Raw genomic sequence first — 23564 nt, 5'->3', positions numbered from 1 at the left:
ATAGCATCTCCTTGGTGCTGTGTCCTGTGCAGATGTATAAATTCCCTGAGCATTGCCCATGGCCATTTCAGAGGGGTTACTGGTGGATGTATGACAAAATGGAGACGGTTATAGGAAAGGGCTGAGCAAGTACCATCAGTAAGAAAATACGATGGAGTGAATACACAAATTAACAACTGAACTTAAAAGAACATGTTGAAATATAACTAATGTTAATTAACTCAAAATCTTTTCTTTCCAGAAGCAAAACTGTTGTTGAATTGATGGGCACTAGGGAATTTTAAAAAGTGAGAGGGAAAGAGAGAGAGAGAGAGAGAGAGCGCCTTAGGAAAATGATTCATTGTGTCTGACTGTAAGCTTCAGGCTGGGAACATACAACAATTACAGGTCTTTGGAAAATTGAAGGATGAGATTTTAGTGGGTCTCCTTTAATAGGAAAATGATGGATACAAGCGTTTGATGAACAGCACAGAAGGTTATGTAGCAGTCACAGCATATTCTGTCTTATTTGGGACAGAGAGCCAGATGCATCACTGTTACATAAGCCTGCTGACCTGCGTAGAGAGCTTTGTGATAATAGGAATTTGAGAAAAATAAATCCTTTTCAACTTAGCCAATGTGAACATATGAAATTAGTGTCTTTTTGAGCTTCTTTGTTGCTTTCTCTGGAGCTGCACAGTTATATAGATATGTTTAATGGGGAAAACCCCACAAAATACGTTATTCCTTGAAGGGCTTGCTTTTGAAAGTAAAGTGGGGAGGGGATGAATACCTGAAGTAAGGAGGAAGAGTGAAAAGGCTCTGAAGGAAATGAAAGTGCTGTTTGCTGAGTGAATCCGTATGTTTAGGGGTCTGGACCACAAGACGTGTTGTAGACCAGCCATAGTGGCCTATTATTTAAGTGGTGTAGATGGAAAAAGATCATTCCATTTTGCAGAGGATTTTGATAAATTTGGCTGTTTTCGGATTTGAAATGAAAATTAGTTTTGTTTGTTTGTTTTTACCCAGTTCTTAATTGTTAAGACCTGGACCTGGAAGCATCAGAAGCTTCGGGGTCCCCAGCTCAAGGCACTGTGTCTGCATCCTCCGGCTGATGGGGATGCCAAGGAGTTGCACGTTTCCAGAGCCTCCAGACTCTTGCTTCTTGTCCTTCTGCATGGTGGGCTAACAGGGAGCTGGCAGCCTTGGAGTCTACGAGCAGGGGTACTCCGCTCTGAGTTTCTTGGCAAGCTGCCTAATGAGATCTGTAGAGGAGCCAACAGCTTAGGAGCTCTGCAATCTCTGAGGCGATCCTGGAGCAATAACTTCTTTCAAACTCCCACTCTCTGTCAATCTGCCAGCAGTGCTGTTGAAGACCAGGGAAGAGGACCTGGCAGGAAATCAGGCGTGATTCCTGCAGCCTCATCAAAATCCAATGTTCTGTGAAAAGTGTTTCTGACCGCTTTTAGTACCCCCGTATGGAAACCCTTACAAGCCAGCACCTGATCTTGGAGGTCCTGCATCTCCTTGCTTTAGATATAGTGCATGCAAAGCCCAGTGAGGAGGAAAAGAGGATAAAGAGATAGGTACATCATCCTAGTGGCTCCGCTAGTTTGGGATCATCTCTGTACTGGTCTGGGATTTACTAGTTATGCCCATATACAACCATACGCTGGGTCAAGCAGCAGCCTGGAAATCAGCTCCTTGCCACCCCCACCTTTACGTAGCTCTGTAGCTGGGATGCAGGTCAGCAGCAGCTCTTCACGTAGTGCCAGGCTGCCTGTAGTCTGATGGCCTACAAATCCCTGTTTTCCTTATGGTATTTGAGGACATGGGTATTCTAGGAAGCCTAGCAGCTGATACGACGGTACAGCAAAGGCAGATGAAATATGTGTTGGCACCCTGCACTTTTTCCCCTGCTTACTTTATGGCTGACCTTGAAGTCTGTGTCTAAGCAGAGATATTGGTCCAGCACAGATAGGAGAATTGTCTGGGCACGTGTGTCCCAAGCATGTACTTAAAATTCAGTAGACATCCCCAATATAAGTTATAGCAGCCTAAAGCCTGCTGTAATTTATACTTATCCACAGCTACAGACTGACATTTCAGCAGTCAGAGGTCCCTGGAGGGTGAGCATGTTGTCACTTTTTCTAGCCACAGAGCAGGAGGATGGTAGTACAACAGACTTTGGGGCTCATGATGGCCCCGTAGGGTGAATTAGGACTAATGATGCAATGCAAACCTGCCCAAATGACAGAGAGAATCTGGGCCACTGTGTTCATTTTGTCTGATTTCCAAATTTTTCAGTGCTCAAGGGGACAGGATTGCAAAATGTTGACTTCCTTCTATGGAGGTCATATGCTGAATGCTGAATCCTCCACCACAGGGATAAAGCTTAACCAGGGAAACTTGTTTTGCCTCTGTAAATATCGATGGGAACAAATGTTTTTTCATCAATAATTGTAAAGCAGCTAGATTTGTGATAAAATCATTTATTAAACTCTGCAGACTATAGATTGTTGCCTCTGAGCAAAATTTGGTGTTGGTCCTTATGCTTTCCAAATGACTAGGGGACTGTCCAGCTGAGCTGTGGGGTGTCCAAGGCCCTGCACCCACTGCCTCTGACAGACAGGGCTGAGCAGGCTGCCACAAATCTCCTGCAGGTTGGTTTGGCAGCAGGGTGAGGAAGCAGCCACAGAAAGCCTACGATTTCCTATTGATTTTCTATTCTAGTGACACTTTTTTGATTGCTACTTAAAAAAACATCCTACCTACTCTAGCAGCTATTCTGGCTTGCAGCAGTTTTTTGTAAAGATGAATCAAAATAAAAATAAATAAAAATCTCAAATATCTCTGTGTTCCTGTCTTCCTAAGCTTTTGCTCTGATGTGCAGAGCATCCAGAAATCCTTATCTCAGATGCTATCTAATCTGTTCTGGATGAGCATACATCATTTTCCCCTGCATGGCTGAAGGGGTAGTGAGATCTAAAATGCCTTGATGAAATGTGAATTTACTTGCCCATTTTTCTTATGCTGACAGCAGCGAGGCAAACCTGCTGATCAATTACTTGTATGACTGTGCATTTAAGGGGAAGATATTTCTTTGTTACTGCTACAGCTCTGCTGCAGCAATTAAAAAAAAAGTGTTTAAGGAGGTCACAATAACTCTGTAAGTGTCTTTGGTGACTAAACGTTACTCTCTAAATATGCAGTGCTGCTGATGATTTTTCCTGGTCTCCTGTGAGTCATAAAATCTTGTCTTACATTGAGTGAGCCATTCTTAATGACCTTGACTTTTAAAGAAAATGTCTGTGACTCCCCCTAACTCAAATAATGTAAATGAATGTTTTTTTCTAAAGGACGTTTGTGGTACTTTCCAGATCGCCAAACATCCTGAAGGACAATGGCAGCTCCACATTTGCAGGCACCAGTGCTCTTCCCATGACAAAGCCCCTCTGGCACAAAGGTTGCTGTGGCATAGATGAATGCAACCCTTGGTCTTCTGGGTAGATTTTACCCATGCAAATATGAATACGTCTGTCTGGGAAGATCATCTGGTAAAGAGACAGCGCTCTCCCGAGACTGAAAGGCCCAGATGGCTTCTATTTCCAAAGATCTTATGTTTTCCTGCTCACGTGTACTCTTTTCTGCCAGCAGGTCTTTCAAATGCTCATGGTTGCACTTACCTCCTTGGCTTCCCCAGCATCGCCCACAGACCCGCTCTGAGGCACAGGGTTTCCCCTCCTTGTCTGTTGATTCAGTTTGCAATGCCTTGCTGCAAGGAGGTTGAATCAAGCCCAGCAAATGAAGCATGTTTTTTTTACAGGCTTCATATCCGTTACTTACTCTAAGTAAATCTGTTCCAGTTCTGAGAAACTTGAATTGCACATTAGCGGCAGAATTTTATCTTTAAAATTATGATGTTAAGGATACCTCTCTGAGAACCTGCAGGGAAAAGGAGTGGCCCACCAGCCCCTTAAGGTTTGGAACTAGCTGAGCTGATCGTGCTTCTATTTGCATATGGGTTTTAGGGCTGCACGAGTGTTGTGTGTCAACCTGGGTGTAAGATGTTCATCACTGAAATAAACACCGTGTGTTCTAGTTGCACACACATAGTGACATGCTGCTGTCATATTTGGGGGTGCTGCGCTCTTCTTGTCTCTGTAGTGTGAGGTTAACTCATTTGTATTAGCTTTTAAATCCATTATAACTGTCTTAATGAGAGATGTAAAGAGATGTAAATAAGTTCATGTCTTCAGTTTACCTTAGGATAAAAAGACCCCATACTTAATAAGTGCCAATTTCAAGGCTAGTAAAAGCTCTGGAGTGTATAAATGGAGTGATGTCTGTACAGGAAAATCAAATCAGTAAACATCTCCCTGTGGAAGACGCTTTGAATATAAAGGTGGTTTATTTGCTTCTTATTGTAAATTAGAATAGGGCCATTCTTTAACTAGGACTAGCACTGGGTAAACTTTTTATCATTAAAAAAAAAAAAAAGATTCCAGCTGGTTTTATCTTTTGTCTGTGTGTTTCTCAACAATCTGTGATCAGACTTTGAGGTTTCTTAGTTTGTCATTTCCAATTTTTGGACTGCTTCATACCAGCATGTTTCACGCTACGCTCCTTGGCAAGCTGGCTTGCCTTGGCTGCATTTTCAAGACTATGGGTTAGAGATTGATCTTGTAAGTTCACGTGTTACTGCTGCCCACCTGCAAAGTTCTGGAACGTCTGATGTGCAGGAGGTTAGGAATTGGGATTCTTCTGTAAGCATTAGTCTGTCAAAGCTGGGTGTCTTGCATCAGAACAAGAAGTATTTGCAAGGATGTTATTTTAGAAGATATTTTTGAAAGCAAATATATTATATATATATATATATATAGTTATGTCATTATTAGAAGAAATAAACTTCCAGGATGGTGCTCAGCACAGTGGTGAATTCCTCTCCATGACCATTTGTGAGATTTACATTTGCAACACCTGGTCACTGTGATTACCCAACCCCAGTTAAGACTCCTAAATTGTTCTTCTCCAATCAGTGTGAATATAAGTGTGTGTTACATTTTCCTGAAAAGTTCCATACCGTTAAATAGCATTGCTCATATGTTTTATATTGACCAGATTCAACTGTTAATGAAAGTAATGCATTTTGCATAGAATTTGATTAAAACAAACCTCATTCATCACTGCTTGAATTCATTTTCCCAGGGCTACTCTGTTAGTTTGAAAAGAAAGAAATTGCCATAAATCCAGAGCAACAAAGTTGAATCAGATCTATAAATGTAACACAATTTAGTATGTAATAACTTTATTAAGCACAAAAATTAGATTACCATGATTTCATTTTCTAACAGAAGATAATTTATTTATGGTTTCAAGCAGCCATGGCTGTTTGGTTGTTGGTTTGTTTTTTTGTTGTTGGTGGTGGGTTTTTGTTTTTTTGTTTTATTTTTCCCCTGGGATGCAATTGGCATAGCTTTTCCTTTCCTCTGAGATATAGCCAAGCTCTGTTGGCCTTTAGTTGTAATTGGGATCAATATGTCTTCATTCAGAATTTAATGAGATTCACACCTCTTGAGCTCCAACATGAATCCATCAATTAAAATTAACTTTATAAACAGCAAGTTGTGAATGAGAAGACCACATCAAATACTATTTGATTTTCTTTTTCCAAGTACAGAAATCAAACGTCTTTGCAAAGATCAGTATGCTTTTGGTTAAACAACATTTATTTACCAAATGGCTGAGGGATGCCATGTGTATTGTGGTAAAAAGCAGCTTTGCAACATTTCCTTTCTTGCAATCTCCTTCACCAGTTTTTCTATATTCAGATAATCAAACTTTGTCTAAATAAAGAAGTTTAAATTATGAAATCAGGTTGTACTGCAAGACATACATGAAACAATTTATGGTAGATCACTTTTATTAAGACGTATGCCACAGACTTTTAATTTTCTGTAATTAATAGAAATTATAAAAATGACTGGATGCTCGTGATTACATTAGTCAGACCAAGTAAAGTATCTTTAACTTCATTATCAAATGCTGAAGAACATCACAAGCCTTCATGCCTGCCATTTTCTCTCATTTGTGCTGTCGTAGCTCCAGAACAATGGTAAAAGCCAGTGGTGCTTCAATGATGCCAAAGAGGGGGTAATATGTGATGCTTGGTAATGGCCAAAAAGAGCAGAGTAATTATTTTATATTTTGCAGCATACATTATTTTCAGGTGTTCACTGTATATTCTTCAAACATTTGTTCACAGATTATATGTATGTCCTCGTTGGAGATAAAGAAATTTTATTAATTCATTGAATTTTTCACTTTCTTCCCTTTAAATACCTCTAAGAACAACAAAAACAATGGTGTACCTACCCTGTATATCAGGGCTGAGGCATAAAGCACTCACTGTGTATTGGTGACATCAGATCTTTGATGTTGTGTGTTAGTTATTATCAGCAAATATTCCCAGTATGCATTGGCTGAGATTAGTCAAAAAGCAGAGTGATGCTGTTGGAATTACATGATGGTCTACTGCCTAAATTCACCTCAGATACTTGGAAAGTTAGCAGACATCATTTAGATATGCTTTTTACAGAGATATCACAAGTTTTCATGCCCTCTTTCAGAGAATCAGAAGAAAATTGTGTCCTTCCTATGATCTTACAGTTTCCTGAGACTTAGTGCATGATGAACAAGGATAGATGGGTATGGTAAGGAGCAGCTAGAACAAATAAATGCAGGCACCACACAGAGGTTATAAAATATTGAAGAACATCAAGTGGGCACATGAAAATGGATCGCTGATCTTTGCTATGTTGGGAATGATTCAACCCTGGCTTAGGCAGTGGAGCACATTTTTATTTTGTAAGGTTACCTTTAAGGCTTCAATGTCATGAAGAAATCAGTTTTGTTTAATGACCTTCTGCATTAGCAGTTCTTTGTGCTGGTGACTGAAATTGATTTTGCTCCTTTTGTGATGTGGAGGAGCATGAACCCGGCCTCTGCATCACTGCTCAAGCAAGTGCTTTAGCCATAACAAAGAACAGGAAGCCAGCAGATTTCTGAGCACCAGAAATACCCATGCTGAAACTTATAGGTTCACTGTTGATAAAGACTCAGCTGGTTTTTAATCATTATGAAGCCCTGCTGGAAACTGCACCTTTGTGCTTATGCACTGCGCATGCTTGGTTGATAATTTTCTTTGGTAAAGTGACATCATGAAGACCACCTTTATTTGCCTCAAGCATTTTACAAAAGAGACATCCTCGCTGACAAGAGTAATTACAAAACAGTTCAGTAGTCATTTACGTTGCCATATTACTTAGAGTTAGATAAGTGGTATGAAGAAAAAGAATGGGAGGTGGGTGAATAATAAATATGTCAGGAAAATAAGACTGCAAGGAGCATAAAGGTCGAAAAAGACCTGGAGTAGAGAATAAAATGAGGGATAAATAAGTTCATATGGGAAGGAGCAATGGAAAGAACGTGAAAGAGAAGGTGAAGAGTCTGACAAAAATAAGAAACTTAATTGATGACTAACTTTCAAGAAACAAGCTATAAAAATGGAAGGAAATTTTATGCAAATAATGACTTTAAGACTGTAAATGCTCCCAAGTTTTGCAGTGCCTGTTTCACAAATATCCTTTAATGTTGACTTTAGAAAATTGAAGAATTTGATTTAAATTTAAATTGGTGGCTGACAAAAATGTGGTCACTAAAGTGAAAACAAAACAAAGCAAAACAACAAAAAAAGTATGATCATTGAATTAATGAAGTTTGAATCAGGCTCTATTATTCTGGCCATACCAGTTTTCAGACCTGATATGTTAAGGATTGTTTTCCCTGTGAAATAGTCAGTAGATACTGGCAATGATGGGTGGCTCCTGTGCAAGCAAATGAAAGGCTGAAAGTGCAAATTCTCTGTCTTCTAAAATAAGATGAGTTTTAGGAGGTCCTAGGGACTTATCTCTCTGATTCTGCATAGTTCCTATATGCACTGACAGGATAACAGAGAAGAGATTTTCTGTTAGTGGAAGGCGAGAAACAGGAATGTGTTCCTGACTGGTAGTGTTAGGTGATGGTTGGGCTTGATGATCCCATGGGTCTTTCCCAACCTAAATGATTCTGTGATTCTTTAGCCTAGCACCAGCACTCTTGTAGCCTTCCCTTTCTTCGCCTGAGGACAAGAATGACCTGCAATGGACTCTGCTTGTTGGCAGTACAGCTTAGGGCTCTATGTGACCATGAAAAGAGAGGAAACTCCAAAAACTGGTTTGGATACACCTACAGCAGAGATGAAGTGTAATATCTTAAGAAGTCTGCAGAAAGCTTCTGGTGTTTTATCGAATCAGAAGTAGGTCTGAACATTTGCCACCTTCTGATCCAAGATGGAAGTCCCAACTAGTGAGTACAGAAGGACTGATTTCAAATCTCTCATCTCTAGGATTCACAGCTGTGCTCTTGCACAGCTGGCACACTTCTGGCTCAATTAGTGTCTCTTGCATACCTTACTATTTTTGTTTCCTACAATATCCCATATAGCTTCTTCTCCAAAAATTATGGCCTCCCCATTATTACTCTGCCTCATTCTGCAAGATATTTTTTTCTAGTTCTGTTCTTCCTCTTCCAGCTTGGAAAAGTTTTCCTATCCTAAGGTACAAGCCATAAGGTCTCTTCCCCCACCCAGTTTCTGATTTTATTCTTGTGGAGCACATGTTGGAGAATGGGATGTGTTTTATTGATGACAGTTAATTACTATTGCCAGCTGGTTATTATAATAATGATTACAATATATCAATTTTTTAGAATTTTGTATGTGGATATCATTTCCCATGCTCTTGATGTACTAAGATGTATGTTTCTGTAACAGATATCAAGTTTTAGCCAACAAATGCAGGCAATGAATTGATGTTATTTAACAGTAATAATGATTCCCCATTGGAAATTGCAAAGCCAGACTTTGAAACTTGATATTTGAAGGAGGATTCAAATGATGAATTTGAAGTTGTTCTGGGAAGAGGCATAGAAATAGAGCTTACTTGGAAAGCTGGATTTGTGATGGTTATCATCCCTGGAATGAACTTTATCCAAAAGTCTACTTTTGTGGATCCCAGCCAAGGGGATTATGAAACAGTGTTGGGAAGATGGCAGGAATTGCTCTTTCTCGTATTGATAAATGGATGAGAGGAACTTGACTACAGGAAGGAGTAGCAAAAGTATAGGATATGCTTTTCATCTTAAAATCAGTGAATCATGGGAGAACATCTTGATGTGTTTAAAACAATTCAGTTTCCACAACGTGTTCTCTTAATGCTGGAATTATTGTGTTTGTATGGAAGCACCAAGGCTCACCACTTTCCAAATATTTTATTTTGGCCTTAAATGAATAATGTTTCTTTAAATTGTGGAAATCCAGATTCTTCTCTTACATTTTTCTCTTTGTATTTTCTCCTTCCTCTTATCCAGGGAACAATGTTTCACTCACACAGAAGAAGCAATACTGCTCTGAAGGAACACTGAAAAGTTCTTTGACCTGGAGGTTACCACAGCTGCTTCGTTATGGGAAAACTGAGAAGCTGCACTGATTTACCATCTGCCATGTTTTAGCCACAACCTGTAGTGAAAGTTGGCCTTGTGAGCCAAACTGATGTGTGGTTTGAGATTTTGTTTGTTTGTTTGTTTTTCTTATGATCTCAGCATTTGCATTTTAAAGAAAATTCTATGTTAAGTACAGACCTCAGTCTTTATGGGTCTGCTTATGTAGGCATGTAATATCTTCAGCCTCGTATGGTCTTGAGAATTCCTAAACAATGCTTTGATCTGAGTTAGGATGCTGAGTAATTCTGAGGACATGTTACTTGAGGTGCTGGCTATGAAATGAGATTTTTAAAAGGGTAAGTAGGAATTGAGGAGGCACTTGGAACATTAAAATACTGTGTCGTAATACTCTAGATTGATTATTTCAACCACATGAGTAGGCCACACTGAATTTAATTTTTGGATAAGTTATTCACATGCATACATGCTTTTCCTGAAGTAGGTGTTTTTGTGCACGCTGGTTGGTAATATTACATGTAGTTGCAAAATGTTTTTGCATCACTATGTATAAAGCACGTTTATGCACCCATATCCCCTGCTGTTCATATCTGAATACCTATTTGTGAAGGCAGATGTGAACACTTGTGCATAGGTGGTTGTATGGATATGTACATTGCTTTTTTAACTAAAGGCTTGCACACAGCACTGTTGAAGGCAATACTCAGGTTGACCTGAGTGGGAGTAGCTATGGGTACTGCTCTCCAAAACACTCCCTTACAATGTAATGCACTTTCACTGTTGATAACTGTTTTATGACTTGTATGTCCTCTTTTTTTTTTTTTTTTTTAATGTTGAGCTAGTTGCTAGAATGTGCTGGTCTTTACAAAGCTTTGTCTCCCGGTAATAGCAGATATTCTTTGAAAGGAGGCAGAAGGATATAAACTGTGGAATCCCAAGTCAGATTAATGTAATGTGCATTTCTAGATTATGATTAGTAACAAGATGACACGTTGGCATGGTAACACTTGAAGCTTAACTACAAGTTCTTAAAATAAAGCAATGACATATGTGTAGGTTTCTCTCCATGTGCATCCCCTCCACCTGAAAACACGTATCATTTCCACAACTCTCAGGCAATTAAACCCTACTTCTTACTTTTGAATTAAGTGCTGAACTAAAACATCATGCCTCTTTCTTAGTAGTTATGCATAATCTCCCACCATGAGTTATAAATGTTGATAATGAACTTGTGCATTTTGCGACATCTTAGGCTTTCTGCCATTCGGTTTCATTTTAAAATGATTAGTGTAAGGAATATAAAGCATGCATCATTCCTTGAGGTTTGTACCACATTGATCTTTAAATTCTGCCACCTCCTAATATGAAAATCGTCCAATATTGGAAAACCCTGTTTATTATTCAAATTGACAGACTGGTGGGTGCATTTCATGTGGCTGAGGATTGGCAATTAAAATCCCAACTTTACCTGAAATCACTGTAATAAAGTGGTAAAGTTTTTCATATGAGATTATCAGCTGAGACTGAGAGCCTAGCTATTATTTTCTGGTTGCCTTATGGTGGAAAGTGCTGTCTAGTTGCTATAGAGTCTGTTCAGTTTCCTTTCACTAAGCAGGAGCTAACTTGTTTAGATGTGCTGTCTATGGCAAATGTGCCAGGCGCTGCTTTACATGTGTCATTGTTTTGTGTTAAACTTTCTCAGAATGCAAAATGGGGCACTTTGTTCGGATTGCTTTATATGCACAATATTGCTTTGACCAAATTCCTTACAGTCAGAGTATCGAGACGCTGCTAAGTTCTGCCTAAGTAAATACAGCCTTCTTCTGTCACTCTATGTGGACAAAATGGGCAGTATGACATGAGGATTTCTTTGGCAGTTCATTTATTTCCATATACTGTACCGTATAGAGCATCACAGGATATTGAAAATGCAGCTTACAGTATTTCCACAGCTCCTTATGCAACCTTGAGAGCCTGAATTCTGTTCTTCACACCAATATGGATGGCATATGCTGGGAGTACAGTGATTGACTCCTGCACGATAATCATGTTACATTCACAATAATACAATTGCCAGGAAATATTTCACATACACACTTCAGTTCCCAAGTTAAACCTTCTGCTAAGGCATGGCTGATGTTTGTCCTTGTGGGCTTTTAAAAAGTGGAAGCCCTGATCTGTGCTTCACAAATCTACCTGCATTTCTAACTTGCAGATGAAGGATTTCAGTATTTGAATTTTCCGTGGTTGTGGGGTGGAGGAAGGGACATGTGCATGCTGGGTTTTGCCACTAATCCTTCGGAAATCCTTTAGTGCCTTAAGGAGGCAGAGGGGAAACAGACATGAGGATTACAGAAATTTGCTCAAACCTCTTTCCTGCTTCAGCAGAGTTACTTTAAAATATATTGTGCCTTTGGCTCCAAACATATTTGCATTATAAATCAGTAGCTATGGGATTATGGACAAGAATTTTTGTCCCTGTACAAATGTTAGGAAAGAAAGTATACTGTTTCTTATGTAGGATGTGAATTAAAAATACAGCTAACAAGTTCTACATTGGCATCCATGCACAAACCATTATTTGACAATGACTTGCAAGTTGAAGGTAAAGCCAAAAAAAGGAGGAAGTTTAAATGTATTAGATGAAACACTTGTACCACTGAAGTGTCCAGCAAATTTCCACTGGGGAAATTTCTCCCTGGAACCAAGATTTCATGCTGTCTTCTACTTGGCTAAATAAGTGCTCACATTTGATAGGTACTAAAGCATCACACTCTGCTTAATGTTTTCTATACACATAGGAGGAGAAAAGAGTAGTTGTGGAGACCTACCTTGATTTGGAGTTGTTGGGATCTGTGGTATAAATTTCTGTTCACTGTTATTTCTTTATGTAACAGACTCTTGCTATTGGAATATGAATATGCAAATGTAAATTCCAATATGGGAGGTTACTGTGCAGTGTGCACCAACCGATGCTGAATATCTGCATTTCTCCACTCTCTGAATTGTGGTTTTGTCCTCTATAAAATGAAGAAAAATGTAGTTAACAGGACAAAAGCACTTTTTGCATAAAAAAAAAATACACAAAAAGCCTGTGTGAGGCAATTCATATACTCACTGATGGTCCTAAGTGGATCTTAGGAAAAAATGAATAAGCCTTTAGCACAGGGGGGAATTTTATCTTCTAGGAATTAGGAGTAATTTGATGGTACAGAGCTACCAAAAAAAGAAAAAGAAGGAAAAAAAAAAAAGAAGGAAAATAGAAAAAAAAGGAAAAGGAGAGAAAAAAATGTGGGCCTGAGAATCAGAGAGCTCAAAGTGGTGGTTCTCTATTTTGCTCCCTGTGATGACAAAAAAGTTTTAAAGAATATGTAAATAGTTCAAAGAAAATCATTACACGGCTCACAGTACGTCAGACAAGATGCAGCATGGAACAGATTTTAATAGCTTGTTTATAAATTAGGCTTCTGTCTTTTGTTTGGAACTTAGAAAAAGAAACCATGTAAATTAAATAAGGAGTAAAGACTCACTACTCACATTGGACTGAAACAAAGATATTTCCCCACCTCCTGAGGTATTCTTGAGAAATCTGGGATGAATAATGTATGGAGATCTTGCCTTTTGAGCTCTATTGCTGTGCAGATATTTAACTCTTCTGCACAGCCACCAGTGTGATGGTAACCAGAAGTCATGAAGAGAAGTTGTTAGGGATGCAAATTGGGTTCCTTCCATTTGAAGAGGTGCCAAAGGATGCACAAAAAGGCTGGGGTTTATGGTTTGATACTTGTTAAACAGAGGTACCAACTTAGGTTTGTTTTTTTCAGGGGGGTGGGGTTGTAAATAAATGCAAAAAGTTTAAACTTTTTGGTGTCAAAGTGGAGAAGCTAACTGAGAAGTTTCAGTAATATTAAAGAGGCCTCTCTTGCTTTGATCTGTTCCAGTAAAACCTTACAGATAACTTTTCAGCAAAGATTTCCACTCTAAGACATGTCATGGATATGAACTGTACATATGTACTAATTTTCAGTGTAACTAGGGAGGATACAGAATTGTAATGAAGTCACAAAGTCTACTTGATGATTATCACAGATTTGTAACTCACTTAAATTATGTAAGATATGTTGACATTTTATCTTGTTAACAAGATGTATTTTTCTATGTTAGTTAAATGTATAATTTGTATAATTTTGTATATTAAATGTATGCATATTTTAAATTAAAAACTTCATAATTTTAATTATTTTTAACTCTAAAATGGTGATGGAGCTTCTCAAATATAGTTGTAAATGCAGCTGTATCCCTGCACAGAAACCTAGAAAGTCTCCATTTCGAGGAAAGGCCACCAACCATCAGCTATTTGGTCTGCTAACAGGGTAAGGAAGCCCAAGCTCTCACTCTGCTTGGCAGGGGAGCTGCCATTCAGCTTTTGGTGACTTAGCAGAATTAATGTGATTTAACAGAATGCTATTGACTGGATCACTTGCTCAGGAAGAGGGAAACCTGAACCTTCACCAGCTTGTGGAGTTTTGGATCTATGGTTCCTACATGTCAAGGGGCCGTCCAAATCACCAAAGCATAGGATGGGATTTTGTAGGGGAGGAAGACGTGGCAGCTAGAAATATAACAGTCATGTGGAGCAGAGAGAGGGAGTCTCAGTGACTCAGCTCCCTTCTCTGGGAGAAAGAAATCTTGGGTCTCTCTCACTCCTTCAGGGCAGCTCATTTCTTCCTTCCTTCCTTCCTTCCTTTGTTTTTTCTGATAATTCTGTTCTAAAATATACAATAGCAAAAACAGGTACAAAATGTACCTTGAATGTTCTCTGAGCCCCTGCACCAGGGAAGTCCTGTTCCAGCTCTTGAAATTCACAATGCTGAAGGAAGAGTTCTAGATACAACTGCCAAGTCTGTAAAGTTGTTGGACTTTAATTGAAGGTTTTTGTTGAGTGAAGCAAGCATGTCTCCAGGTCTTTTGCTGTCTCTCATCTAACCTATTTGGAATATAATTCATTTTCCATTGATGCTATGCTATGTCAATATAAAGATTAAAGGTCCTATAGCAAGGGGATGCACTTGCAGTCAAGTTCTGTCCTCTTTTCACCAAGTTATGCCAAGACAGGATTAGATGCAGTGTCTGCAGGAAAATATAACAAAACACTATATTTCTCCAAAGCTGCATACATATTTTTAGGTAAACTCACAGGGTGACAGGGTATCAGGCTGTAACTGGGTCTTCTTCTGGAGCAGATAAAACTACAATTTCATCTCATAGTGAACAGAAGAACAGTATGCACCTGTTCATTTAGAACACGGGTTTCAGTAAACTAGGGGATACAGTTCAAAGAACAAATAATTTAAAAGCAAAGAAAGTCTGATATGATTTTATGCTTATTTATAACTTGAAAGTTTAATGCTGTTTTCTAAAACATTGATTTGATGTGTTCTCCGAGTCTTGTGGTCTCTTAATGCAGTAACATTAAGATGAATGTGTTAATGTTAAAAAATAGCATTTTTCCTTGTTATTTCAAAAAACCTGAGCAGTTTTAGAAACTTGAGCAATGTTAACTAACTAGAACCCACGTGTAAATAGAGTCCATCTTTCTTGGCTTTGTGGATGTTAAACAAAAGGTACTCCTCAGCTCTGAGTCATTGAGCAGACGCATGCATCACATATCACATATCTGACCTACTGTGGGACCATCAGAAACATTTATTTCTGGAGCTTAAAATTCATCACTTGATTAGAAGGATAGATTTCATAAAATGAATAATTTTCCCATCACTTAGGAAGACATGAAGGTCACACGTCACACTATATCTACTACCCACATATTTCAATAACTATGAGGGTTTGATGTCCTGTGTAGGAGCAAGTGGACTTTTTATTTCTGCCCAACATGATCAATAAATCTCAACGTTACCATTTACAGAAAAAAAAAAAAAAAGATTTGCCTACATACTAGGGAATTATTTAAGGAAGCATCAAAGCAATGCCCTAGAAGCTATACATTTATTTATTTTTTTTCACACGGCAATGAAATCTCCATATGATATGACTGCATTAATGAAGTAGCAAGGTTTATTAAGTGAACTGTGGAATCCTGGGCATCCATGCTCGGAAACACCAGCCGTGATGCTGCACCTACCCAGACTCGGAGCGCTAATAACCATAACTTTTGCCTGGTTCCCTGACACCCTCATGCGAACAACCTGGTGTTCCAGGGCATCCAAGCCGGGAAACGCAGCAGAGGAGGATGCTTGCCTCTGACTTGCCCAGGTGTGTTACATCGCTGCTTGGTGCATTATTTGGGCCCGTGGGCAGCTGTTCATGACCCGGCTGGCCGCCCGGGTCCGCTTCCGATGGAACCCCAATGAATCCCCGGGGACCTCCAGCCCCCCAACTCCTCCACCGCTTGCATCTGCCGCCTGCGGGCCCGCCGGGTGCTGAAGGGACAGCTCCGCGGGGGCGCGCCCGCGCTCCCGGGGCTCCATTGGGAGGGGGGGGGGAGGATGTTCCGCGGGGGCGCGCCCGGCGGTGCCAGCGAGGCTCCGCGCCGCGGGACCGCGCAGCGCGGCCGGGGGCCGCAGGGAGGAGCGGGGCCCCCCCAGCCCCTCCCCGGGCACCGCCGCAGCCTCCTCCTGCGGAGAGAGGGAGGGAGGGAGGAAGGCAGGGAGGGAGGCGGGGAGTGTGCAAAGTGGGAGAAACTGCCCCCCCAGCCGGCCTGCAGAGATTTCAGATTTTTTTTTTTTCTTTTTAATTTTTTTTTTTTTTCCTCGTTCGCACCGCACGGGGGGGTGCGCGCAGCGGGCTCCCTCCTCCCCTTCCCTTTCCTCCCGCCGCCCCCCCGGCTCGCTCTTTATACCGGGGGAGCGTGTGCACTGCGGTCCTTGCTCGGGGAATTGCTGCTGCGCTTCCTATTCGTCAAGGGCTTTCCAATCACCTGCCTTTGCCACCCTCTCCTCTCCTCTCTTTGTACTTTATTTTCACGTGCTCTTTACTAACACGGCTATTTTTAAATACCGCTTGGATTTATTTCTTTCTGTTTTTTTTTTCTTTAATTTTTTTTTTTTATCCTTTTGGAGGGGGTGGATGGGGGGAGGGAGGTTACCGTTTGCATCTCCCTGAGGGAAAGATCCCACCAGCCAACCCAGCTCCGCCACTGCTGCATCCATCCATTCATTTTTATGGTCACCAGCAGCCTATCCCGGTAGTAGAAGGTGCCGAGAAGTGGGAGGCAGAGAGAGAAGAGAGCGAGGGAGGGAGGGAGAGCTCCGGACAGCGAGAATGGCCGAGAGAAAGAGGAACTGGAATAAAGAAGATGACCTGCCCGTCTATCTGGCTAGGCCGGGCACGACAGCCCAGACACCGCGGCAGAAATACGGGGGGATGTTCGCCTCCGTGGAGGGGGCTTACGAGAACAAAACCATCGACTTCGACGCCTACAGCGTGGGGAAGAAGGGGTCCCGGACCCCTCGCAGCGGCAGCCGGCACGACATGCTGGACGGGGGGGACAACTACAGCGAGACGGCCAGCGACATCAGCGAGGTCTCGGGCTCGGTCATCAGCTCCCCGGGGGAGCGGGAGGACAAGACCCCCGGCGTGGAGATCCGCTACCCCGCGGGGAAGGAGCTGCTGCAGGGCCACGACAACGGGCAGGTGAGCGGGGAGACCCCCGGGCCGGGGGGGGGGCGTGCCGCAGAGCCCGGGCAAGGGGGTAAGGGGGGCACGGGGGGGGACGGGGTCTCGTTGCCGGGGGTTTTTCGGCTCGGAAGGTCGGGGCAGTGCCCCCCTGTCCTGCCCCGTGAACTATCTCACTTGCCTGAGCTTCCAGGGGGTGTCTGGGGGGGCACGCAGCAGAAATCCTTTTCCTTTGTAAGTGATGGCGATGAGTTTCCCTTCCTGCCGGCTAAACGCCGCACACGCCGGCTGGGCGGAGGAGGGGGGCTGGAGGGCAGCACGACCCCTCCGCACCCCCCTATTACCCCTGTATCCCCCCCCCCTTCCACCTCCCCCCGGCCCCGCAGCCCGGGCCGGACGGGGCGAGCGGCGGAACAAAGCGGCCCGGCACGGCCCGGCCCGGCTCGGCTCGGCACGGCTCGGCCCCGCCGCACTTTTGGGCTGGTCGGGAAAACTCCGCCGAGGCTGTCCCAGGGGAGCCCCTGGCTCTGCCCCGACCCCCTGCTGGAGCCCCGGCAGCTTTCATTGTCTGCCGGGCAGGGAGCGGGTGGAAGGCGGGAGCATCGCCCCAAACGTCTGCCCCGGCTTCCCCGCCCTGGGGCTGCGGGAGAGTGAAGGGAAAGGAGAAGTGAGGCCGGTGGGCTTCTCCATCTCACCCCAAATCGCGGCATGTGGGCTGCGGGCACAGCCCGGGGCTGGCTCTGCTGGGAACCGGGTCAGCGATGTCCCGTTCGGAAGACACGCAGCCTGGCAGCCCTGTCCCTGCCCCGCACAGCCACTCGGTGCGGATCCCCCCCTCTGCCTCAGCACCCCGCCTGGAGGCTCTGTGGCCTGCCCACGATCTGTTCCTTCTGCGGGTGAAACTGAGCTTTTCCCCTCTTTTCTCCCCTTCTTCAGTTTGAGTACGAAGGGGTGCTGGTGTCCCCCCGGGGGGTCCCCAGTGCAGGTGGGTGTCGAGCAGCCCCTGGTGGGACACAGCACCCGCAACCACCCCGCAGTAACCTTGGGACCGCCTGCGCAGGCTGCCAGCTGCAGTGCAGCCTTCCCTTTTTCCCACCTCACCCCATGAACCCCCGTGCCACGGGCTGTGGGAGGGCACCCTCAGCATCCCCCATCTTTTGGGACATCCATGGTGCCTCCCCCCAGTTTCCCATGTGGGCTGCTTCCGAGTTCAGCCTGGAAGCCCCGGCTGGCGAGCACATCGCACCTCCATGGGTGTCGCCGTGCTTCCAACCTTCCTCTGGATCGCATCCAGGGGTGAGGAGGAGGTTGGGGACAAAGCTCCCTGGCTTCAGGAGGAGTGCAGCGAGCAGCCACCCACCTGCCTGACCCTTGAGCAGCGGGGACCAGAGCTGTTTGTAAGCTCTGAATGGAGATTTTTGGGGGTGTGTCAGGGACACCTGGCTGGGGGACACCCCGTGCATGTGGCAGGGCTGCGTGTGCAGCGTGCCCCTGGCTCCTCGTGCCTGGGAAGGGGGCTAACGTGGGGGCAGCTTTTACCCTCCCCACAGCTGTACGTGGAGCCTTTATCAAGCAATGGGTGGACCCCCGGTGCCAGAAAAGAAGGGAAGCTTCCATTTAGCCACGTTTCCCTTCTGGCAAAGCATCCCCTTGGCCTGGCCGTGCCGACCTTATGCCCCCCCCACCCTTGGGGACAGAGCAGAGCCGAGAGCGCCGCAGGGACAGCGACAAGGAGGGCAGCGGTGCTGGGGACGGAGCCGGCAGTGCCACTGCCTGCCCCCGCAGCCGCAGAAATGCCCCCCCCCCAATGCCACCCCCTCGTGGGACCCTGGCGGTGACCCCAAACGTGCGAGCGGGGCGGCGGCGGGGCCGGGGGGCGGTGTTTCCCAGCGCCGGTGCGGGGGGGAGGCTCCGGCTGGCTTGATGGGCAGGGAAAGGGGGGCCGGGGGGGGCTAGGGGTGGGGGCCAGGAGGGAAGGAAACGCTTCCTGGGTTGAGCTGAGCGAATCCCGCTCCGACCTGCAGCCGGGAGGGCGCTGCTGCCGCCGGGAGAGGCAGCGCTCGCCGACACCCTCCCCTCTCCCCCCCTCCCCTTCGGGAGCCGCGTCCCTGTTTTATTGCAGCCGGGGGAAAAAAAAAAAAAAAAAAAAAAAAAAAGGTGCCGGGTTTGCCTGGCTCTCCCCTTCCTCTGGGCGAGGAAACTTTGCCTCCATTACACAGCTCTGCTGGGTCGCCCCCGCCCCACCCCATCACCCGAGCGGGCTCCGATTTTTTTTTTTTTTATTCCCGTTATTTCCAACCGGGTTTTTTTTTATTTTTATTTTTTTAATTATTTTTTTTTTGCTGCCGGTCCTCGGGGCGCGTTGCGGGTGCCGGCGCTAGCGAGAGCCGACATGTCTTACCAGGGCAAGAAGAGCATCCCGCACATAACGGTAAGCGCAGCCCGGGCCGGTGCCCTCGCTCCTTTGTTAGCGGGCCGGGGGGGGCGGCGGGGAGCCCCGTCTCCCGGGGCTGCCTCCGGGGGTCCCCGGGGCTCGCCTGGGTACCGGCTCCGGTGCCTTCTCCTCCTCCTGCAGCTCCGGGCTGGGAGTGCTTTCATTTCGTTATTCGATTCCCTTTTATCGTAGGGCTGTGATATCGTCTCCATTGTCTTTGATTCCGTTATTTATTTATTTATTTATTTATCATCGTTATTTTGATGTATTTTATATTTTTCCCCATCCCTCGTCCTCCGCGCATCGCGCTCCCTCGCCAGCCCCCATCCCGGTGGCGGTCGCTTTGGGGCGGGGGGGGGGGGGGGGGGGCCGGTAGCGGCTGTACCCCAGTGCTGGAGGGTTTGGGGGACCGGGGGACCAAGGAGGGGGGCCGGTGTAGGGTCGGCGGAGCTGGGCCCCGGGAGGCTCGGCCGCCGGGCGAGGCAGAACAAAAGAGGGAGGGGACGGAGCTGCGGCACAAGGCGCCCCCGGCGGGCAGGGGAGGGGGTCCGGGGGGGCTGGGGGCGCGGGGGGAGGGAGGGAGGGAAGGAGGGGAGGTGGGGAGAAAGCGTGGAAAAAGGGAAGAGCGCCATGATGCCAGCACCTCCGCGCGCCGTGCCTGCATCAGGCAGGGTGGGGATCAGAAGTCAAAGAGTTAATCATAACCATCCCCGTGCTGTCGGTGCCTGTCTCCCGCTAGATGCTTTTATCCCCCTACAATGGAGCGGGCTTTCCACGCCAGAAAGGAAAGCTCCGGGTCCTTGGAGTCTGTATATTGTTTCATCCCCCCCGCCGACAGGCTGGGGATAAAGGCGAGGCAGAGGGAGGGGGCTTTCATGGGAAATTTCTCCCGGATTTTGGCCACGCAGAGATTTTGCAGCGTGGGTCTCCCAGCTGGGGCCTGTTTTGCTCTTGGGGGGCTGGATGGGGGGGATGATGGGGAATCGGGGTGAGCTCGAAAGAGGTTTGGGTGTGTTAAGCTGAGCTGGCACCGTTGGGGTGCTGGGAAGCTGGGCGAGTTTCTGTAGCTGGAGACAAGGCTGAGAGGTGGGTGTGGTGGCTGCCTGAGCAAACACCATGGTGGTGAGCAGAGAGACAGGTTTCAGGAGGGCTCTTTGCCTCAGGAGAAGGGAAAATGTACCCTAAAGGCATTATCTGAGCCGGTGTTGCAAGGCTTGTAAGCACCTCAAGGCTTTCTCGTTATTTAAAAAAAAATCCTTTAGCCAGAATCTTTGGCTAAAAGGGGAGCAGCACCCTTCTGAAAGCAGGGCTGGGTGATACCACAGACACGGCTTCCCTCTATCAACAGGCACCAGTGCCTGGTGGCCAGGGTGAGCAGGGCTGTGCTGGGTGAGAGCTTGTCCTGCTTTGGTCCAACACACGTTGTGTGACTTGTTGTAGCTCGGGGTATTGGTGCTTGCCAGCCGGCCTCTGTTCCCCCTGGACCAGGGGAGGTCCTGGCTGACCGCTGGGTGGGCATCAAGTGCCCCGTGCAGGGCTCGACCTTCATTTGCAGCTGGGGTGTAGCAGGTTCACACCCACCCGTACCTGCTTGGTTGCTCTCCAGTTCAGAGTAAAAGAAGAAACGGGATGAACTGCAAGGTCTTTGCCTTGGAATCAACAGTTCGTTTTAATTTCTTGACTTCTCCCAGATTTCTTTTTCTGCTGGTGAGGGGATTGCTGGGAAAAAGAAAGCCCAAACCCCAGCCTGTTCCCTTTGGAATGGGATGTGTGGAAGCTTCCATAAATTAATATTCATTAACGTTAGTGTTGAGTTTTATGACCAAAGCAAAGGCATAGATTAACATTAGTGAAGTTGGCAGACGTCCGACTTGGACTGCCGTTTTTATTTCAATGTTTTACACTTCTTCCTCTCCAGCAAAAGCAAATCAGGCACTCTGTGTTACACTTTATACTGACTTCCCGGCCCAGAAGAGTCCACTGCCTCTGGCTCCATGCATCTTCTGAAAGCCCCATTCCAGTATGGCAAATTGGATATTTCATCCTGCCACTGAGGAAATACATTGCTGCTTCAAGCCTCTGGGCTCTGAGGAAATGCAATAGCTCTCTAAAGTTATATAACAACAACAGCAATGATAAAATCTTACAAAAATGTCATTTGTTACTGGCATAACGTTCCCCCCCCCCCCCCCCCACTCCTGCTTTTTGGAGCTACATCGTCTAGGTTCAGTGAAATAATGGGAAGCTCATTTTTGATGGTGCCCTGTGTGCTGATGCATTGCTGCGGATTTTCCTGTGCCAAACCTGTGTTCCTTGCCTGGGGCCAGGAGCTGTCCTGAGCTCGCAGGAACATCACGCAGCATCCTGCACCAGGCCAGCCACGTGCCTGCAATCAGGGCTTCTCTGAGACTTCCCTCTGGGAGCACTCTGTGGGTCAGGTCTGCAGCATCAGGAACTTCCTGAAGGAAGAAGCAGGGGGTGGTTTCAACTCTGGTCGGTGTGGGAGCAGGTACAGCGCTTGGAAAGACCACCCTGTGGTGTCCCGGCTGGGTTACCTTCAGGGGTAGGTGGGCATAGCTGCCTCCTCATGCCTTGTCTGGCTGCACCACATTATGTGCACCTATCAGGCTATCAGCAGTGCCCGAGTGATACCCCCTTCACCCCTTTCCCCCAAAGCAGCAGGGCAGCTCCCTGCTTTCACATGCTGAATCTGCCCCCGCTTTTCATTTCGGCCCCTGAACATCCTTGCTTCTTGCAATTTGCCCTGCTTCCCTTCGCGCATCCTGCAGAGCATCCAGGCTGCTGTGTGAGCACTGCTCCATTGTACGGTGGCATTCAGCTGGCAGTCAGGCTGGAGAAACTGGGTGCCTTTTGCTGTCGGTGCTGTGGGAAGGAGCTCTGTCTTTGAAGTTCCAGGCGGGTATCTGGGTGATGTAAAATAGAGACAACACTGAGCCACAAAGTGTGAGCATTTTGGTGATGTCCTCCCCACTTTGTTGAGGCCCTTGGGGGTCTCTCTCCGCTGATTCAGGAACGTTAGCTGGGGAGGGGACGGGGTATGTATAATGCAAGGGTGGGCACAAATGCATCTGCAGGGGTGTATTTTTCCATGTGTGTAGTACAGTTACCCACCACATCTAGTGCTGAGGTGTTTTTCTGCATGAGGTGGCAATCTTTTGTGGTTTGGTTGTGCATGCGTGCTCTCACATGGACCAGATTTTCCGGGGTACGTTCCCCCCACCCCTTGCTTTAACATCACTATTACACTCCTCTTGTGCTGGATGCTACAGGGAATCAATGGGGATTATGACACTGAAATATCCATCACACATTATTTTGGCTTGGTTGTTTTGGTAGTGCTCGGCACGTTTCAAGCAAGGCCTCAGCCCAGATGAACTCGAAATTACAGTATATACAGAGCACAAGTAAAAAAGCATATGGCACGTAAAATGTCTGTTACAGGGCTTGTTTGTTCCAGTAGCGGTTGCAGCCATTAAAACAGAACCAGCGTGAGCTCAGTGAAGAGGAGGTGTGAAGACAACTCCACAGAGCAAAGGGAAAATAGCTAGTCACGAAAGCAAATGCAGGGGGGCATGTGCAAGAGGCAAATGGTGCCTGAATCGCTTAGGGAAGGGAATGGTATTCCTGGGAGTGCTCCAAGAGTTGGCACATCAATGGGGGAAGGAGCTGCTGGTCCTGAGCTGACAGACTGAGAAATGGGGAGAGAGCTCAAAAATGAGGTGTTAGAGGGAAAGGCTCTCTCGCTGTTGAGCTTAGCAAGTAAAGAGGAGAACTGCTATGAGATCAGAAGCAGCAGCAGATGCAGGAAAATGAAGAGAGGGTGGAGAAATTCAGAGGAGTGGGCACAGAGAATAATTTTAGTTGTAGCCTTTTGAATTGATTGGCATGAAGAGAGCTGAGAAATAAGTGGGCTTCAGCTGCACGCGGCAGAATGCTC

The 23564-nt window shown here is 45.6% G+C and overlaps 2 protein-coding genes and 1 long non-coding RNA gene across 4 annotated transcripts in view; 2 read left to right on the top strand and 1 right to left on the bottom strand.

Annotated features, from left to right (window-relative positions):
* LOC310898862 (uncharacterized protein C4orf50 homolog) overlaps positions 1-13774 on the top strand; it is an 82170-nt gene extending 68396 nt beyond the window's left edge. The window contains 1 exon segment of the mRNA XM_083834454.1: positions 9448-13774. The gene's annotated coding sequence lies outside the window, so the exon portion shown is untranslated.
* Positions 11121-19051, bottom strand: LOC310898873. Its single transcript, XR_014583814.1, has 2 exons — positions 17354-19051; positions 11121-12557 (listed from the first exon to the last, which is right to left on the bottom strand). It is a non-coding gene; the product is annotated as an uncharacterized lncRNA (long non-coding RNA).
* CRMP1 (collapsin response mediator protein 1) overlaps positions 16282-23564 on the top strand; it is a 49695-nt gene continuing 42412 nt past the window's right edge. The window contains exon 1 of one of the 2 annotated variants that reach the window (XM_083834461.1): positions 16282-17190. In XM_083834461.1, coding sequence (XP_083690587.1) covers positions 16819-17190 — 372 coding nt within the window. In that variant the 5' untranslated portion in view covers positions 16282-16818. Of the gene's footprint in view, positions 17191-19171; positions 19604-23564 lie in introns of those variants that run through there. The other variant, XM_083834462.1, reaches the window with a different exon arrangement.

The sequence above is a fragment of the Anser anser genome (assembly GCF_964211835.1).
Source record: "Anser anser genome assembly, chromosome: 4".
NCBI classification, from domain to species: domain Eukaryota; kingdom Metazoa; phylum Chordata; class Aves; order Anseriformes; family Anatidae; genus Anser; species Anser anser.
The sequence above is the reverse complement of the archived record's forward strand: the minus strand, read 5'-3'. Positions and strand labels throughout refer to the sequence as shown.